At 34.6% G+C, this 5,193-nt stretch overlaps 1 protein-coding gene across 1 annotated transcript in view; it reads left to right on the top strand.

Annotated features, from left to right (window-relative positions):
• The window catches only part of LOC117171945 (major royal jelly protein 1-like), a 4,639-nt gene extending 2,085 nt beyond the window's left edge, over positions 1-2,554 (top strand). The window contains exons 2-3 of the mRNA XM_033359621.1: positions 711-1,123; positions 1,893-2,554. Coding sequence (XP_033215512.1) covers positions 711-1,123; positions 1,893-2,376 — 897 coding nt within the window. The 3' untranslated portion in view covers positions 2,377-2,554. The remainder of the gene's footprint in view (positions 1-710; positions 1,124-1,892) is intronic.
• Positions 2,555-5,193: the final 2,639 nt, after the last annotated feature.

The following is a 5,193-nucleotide window of genomic DNA, read 5'->3' as shown; positions in this document are numbered from 1 at the left end:
TGATTATAGGAATATTATTTTTTCAATTTTTTTTCAAATCATGTAAACATAATCATTAATTTAAATTTTACGACTGTTTTGTACCAAAAAATAAAATCTAGAAAAAAATCGAAATTTTTGTGATGAACTTAGCAAAATAAAGCAGGGAATTACCTTTAAAATGAGATAAAAAACTTAGAAAAATGTTAATTATCTGCAAAGTGATTGTTACTATCATACAAATTAAGGTCATCTAGCAGCAGCTCAAAAATAGACGTACAGATCATTTCCATCGGTACTGTACTGTATTTCCATTTATGGGCTGCTTCAGTTAAAAATTAGTTTTAGAATTAATTAAAGGATAGATAATTGGAATAATTATAAGAATATTCATGTTGAACATTTTCCATTAATCTACCCCATTATTGTATCGTGTTTCGTTGCATTGGAACACATTGTGCTATCAGCGAATAGGTGGTGATGGATACTAATTACTGCACTAATAACAAACAAAGTGATTGCACATTGTTCTCGATGCACGCGACTGGTAAATATGGTGCGAAACGGTCTTGCTTACATATTGTTTCATTATGTAAACGAAACTATAGTTATCTCTCGTTCAGTTAGTTAAAGAATTTCAATATGCAACTGTGTTAAAAAACATGACCTTTCTTCCAAGAAAATTAAGCTAATATGGACAAAATTTAACACTCTCCTCCTTTATAATTTAGATTGATGAATGTAATCGACTTTGGGTGATTGACAGCGGGCGACAAGATTCGAAACCTGTATGTCCCCTAAAGGTCCTAATCTTTGATCTCAGTAATGATCGTCTAATTCATAAGTACATTATACCTGGCTATCAAACATTTAATGGAAAAGCATCCTTGGTGACACCAGTAGTGGAAATTGGGAAAAATTGTTTAGACACGTATCTTTATATAGCAGACGTGGAGCAAAATGGTATAGAAGTTTATGATTTAAAAGCTGATCGTTCATGGAGATTGAATAATACAAGAGGAAATGCATTTGGTCCTGATCCTGAAATTGACGCTATGTTCATTACAATTGCTGGAGAGAAATTTGACTTGACTGATGGTGTATTAGGAATGTCATTATCACCGGAAGGATTTTTCGATAAAAGGTAAAATTGTATCAACAACTGATAATATAAAAGCACACCCAATATGAAAGAACCCATTGAAAAGCGACACCGTGAATTACGTATCTGTCACTTACAGTTTGAAGTTTTTAAAACTGAATTGGTCTGTGACAATGTGAAACGATCAGTTTGTCGAATGGCTTCGACTCTTCAATCTACACTACTATGTCCATTTCAAGCAAAGTCATAATGAGTCAGTTTACTCATTTTTGAATGCGATTGACTTTTGAGGTTAGGCTTCTATATTTCACATGATTTGTGAAATATATAGATTATTGAGGGATTAAGAAAAATTATTCGCAAGACTACTATATTCCTTTTAATATTTTAGCGTTAGATGATGGAAAGGCTGTTGCGGCGTATAAGTCTGTGCAAAAAATAATAACAAGTAAAATTATGTTAGAAACCAAACTGCAGCAATCTGTTATTCCAGTGTCAGATACACCATTTAAACGACTTTCAAACCAATTTAAAGCAAGTGAATGGATTTTTGTTTACTGGGTATACGCGATTATAAATGGCAACCCTGTTCTTTCTTATTATGCAACCATGCTCTGGACTTTTTTGTTTAGGTACTTTTGTACTTTCTCAAAGACCCTCTCATAATGTGTTATGTTGGCAACGGCCTAATATGTCATTATGACAAATTATTCTTACATAGAAAAATATAAGAGTGTTCATAAAAGTAGAATAGATACTATTCTCAGGTATGTCTAATATTTTTTCATGTAGAAAATCATATTATTTGCAGATATCTTTATTTCAACGCGCTGGCCAGTTATCATCAAAAATTCACAGATGTGGATTCGCTAAAACAAGGAGAATACAGGGAGCCTCTAGTTTATGAATCAATTTACAAGCGATCGAGTCAAGCTGGTGTACAGGCGACTTCTCGACGAGGGGTTTTATTTTTCCAACTGGTCCAGCAAACCGCTATTGCTTGCTGGAATATCGAAAAACCGTTTACACCGGAAAACGTCGTCACGATCGCACAAGACGAGGAAAAGCTTCAGTACGTGAGCGGTATCAAGGTTATTGTAAACAAGTACGATATCGAGGAGTTGTGGTTCAATACAAACAGGTTGCAGAAAACAATAAACATGACCTTGAAATTCAACGAGACCAATTTCAGAGTTATTCGTGGTAGTGTCGATGATATTATCAGGGGTACCAACTGTGAACCCGGCGTTTACAGGCCAAGAGCACCTGAGATCTCCACTTGGAAGAGAATATGATCTTAAAATTTATACAAGGATGTTAAAAATTGTTACTTAGTCTGAGACTGATTCATTATGAAAATGCATTTTCATTATAAAATGTAATTATATTGTATATAAACATTCCTCTCATTAAACGAATTGAATCATATAATCTTAAGCAAAATTTAAAGAATATGTTTTTAGAATTTAACCAGCCCCAGCCAACTTGTCCCTGTATTTATTCTGAAAAAATAAAAATCTTAAAGATAGTTTTTTTCCACATTCAAGTTTTGACTGTTTTACGGAAAGTTGCGAAAACGTCACTCTTTGATTGATCTCTTCCGATCGAGATTGGTCTAAAAACGGTGAATTTTAAAGAGTTTCTATTCTTGTTTTATTTTTAGATATTAGTTAGATTTTCTTGTCTGATTATTCAAAGGACCAACGTTAGTGCGGGTAAACGAAAAGTCTCAGTACAAGAACCTTTGATCGCGACATCAAAAGATAGTTTAACTTTCAAACAAAAGTGAGCACCTATGGAGTGTTCTGAACTTTCTTTAGTTTTCCGAAGAGACAGTGTCTGATGAACTTGTAGAAACCTGGGTAAAACTTCGGTATCGCAAGGACCGAGATTAACGTTCTAGAATTTGACAAGCGGCGAAACTCTTCGAAACATTTGGGCTCTGAGCAGCAATCTGCCTGTCAACTGCACACTTCGTCGTTACGTTTCGAATAGCAGCAATGAAACGGTTAACTAAATCGCTACACGCCAACTGTCACTACCAGAGCCACCCTCTTCCGTAGGCACACGCTCTGAAGTGGATTCTCTGGTTTTCGGTACAGACATTGCTTTTAACGAGAGGGTGTAAAATATCTGCTATTCAAACCGAAAAAACAATACCCTTTTCAAATTTGATTATATACAATAAAGGATTTTAATCCAATGGTTAAACTCTTGCAAGTAAATTCACCACTATACATAAAAGTTTAATTTGGGTTAAACAAACGTTAGTAGGGGCTTTTGTTAAACGCACGTTTTGCGATCGACAAGGGTGAGACGTGGAAATGCTTTAATACGACAAGGCGGAAATGGAGTTTCACCAGCCGAGGAAAGGTTTCAAATCGTTTTACGAGGGTAATTTTAAAACAACTTTACGAGGGCTGCTCAGAATTTCGAAATAAATTTGCATCAGTTTTACTGCCCCTAATATACATAACTACCAGTGTTTGGCACTGATACTCAGTCAGCACAGAAGTCACTACGCGGTGGCGGAATTTTGTTATACTCCGCCTTCCGGAAAGAAAAGATTAACGGGGTTCCCTTTACGGCCGAAGGAACGTGGAATATCGTGGATACCGTGCGTTTTCTAGCTCCATAGTGAAAATCTTTATGGACTGTTCACGGATCTGACTCCTTATCTACCACAGTACTTTTTTCATTCGCATCTTAAATCCATTCAAGTTCTAAAAGGCTCTGTCCATATTGGAAGCCTGAAAGTTAACCGATCTCTAAAAGATAAAACGTACTCTCTACCCTTTGTTGGGCAGACGAGTTTTTACCACAACGTTTTTTTTCCATCAGCTGTAGTTGAACATAAATGCTGTTCTTAGGTTGGCTATGAACCTTGTGGAAAGAACTGGCCGATTTTCTTCACACACGATTTAAGTGTGCCTTAAAAAGTTCTCCCACTTAGTGAGAGAACATCAAATAATAATTTCCATAATATTTATTAAAGAGTTACGAAACATCACACATATGTGAATCATAAGGACATGTAATGTTGGAAATATGCTAGTTTATATGTGAGAATTGATTAACAGAATTTTGAATCAGTGATTCCAAATTTGGTATAGGGTCTTTATTAAAGCTCCTCTCAATAATTCATGGGCAACTCAGATCTACATTCCCGGACTTCGGGCACCTAAACATACGGCATCTCCTGCAGAGGGCATACAGAACGCACGCATTGCACTTGTCAGTTCTAGTCAACGTGTAATTTACTAGCTAAGCTTTGCCTGATGCAGATGCAGGGCGCTCCAGTCATATCCAATAACAGAAGAACAGTAGGGTTTGTCAGTAACACTGATACTAGCACTAGGGTGCAAATGTCAAGCCTGTATAGTAGGCGATTCTTGTAGTTGATCTAAACACTATCTTTCACTGAAATAATTCAAATTACACCATATCGAGTCATAGAAAATAAGAATGATTATACGTATACCTAAATAGGAAGGTTTATAAGCTTTTGGTGAAGGAAACTACAACTATTTCCTGATAAAACTTAATTTATCTAGATTTATATAATTGATCTAAAAGAGGCTAATATGGTCAATTTTAAGTGATTTTTTAGTTATTTCTCCTTAAAACTCAGAAATAATCAATAATGTTCAGAAAGAATTTAATTTATTGTATTTACTAAGTAATTTTACGCTAAATCACACACTTTTGAAATTTCTTGACTCTTAAGTTTGTTTGAGAGAGAAAACTCCAGTACATTTGACTAAATTGTTAAGATATATTTAAGCTTCTTCCCCTGGATTCTGTCATGGGGACAAATATGTTGCAAAAAAGTCACAAAATAAACAACAAATCTGTTAATATCTACAAACATGTATTAAAACCCATTATTTACCATATTCAAATAAATTTCATTAATATTTCTAAACATATGATTACATTTTTTCAATCATTTGGTGATTTAAATGATCATTCGAAATTTTGCATTCGTTATTACCAAATTTGACTCTAGGGAACAATCGAAAAAATCTAAAATTAACTTAAAAATTCAGCAAAATACGATGGAGACGCCTTTAAATTATCGACATTTGATTTCCCGCTCAACTATGGAAATC

This window comes from Belonocnema kinseyi, chromosome 4 (assembly GCF_010883055.1).
Source record: "Belonocnema kinseyi isolate 2016_QV_RU_SX_M_011 chromosome 4, B_treatae_v1, whole genome shotgun sequence".
Lineage (NCBI taxonomy): Eukaryota > Metazoa > Arthropoda > Insecta > Hymenoptera > Cynipidae > Belonocnema > Belonocnema kinseyi.
This window is presented reverse-complemented; position numbering and strand designations above follow the sequence as displayed.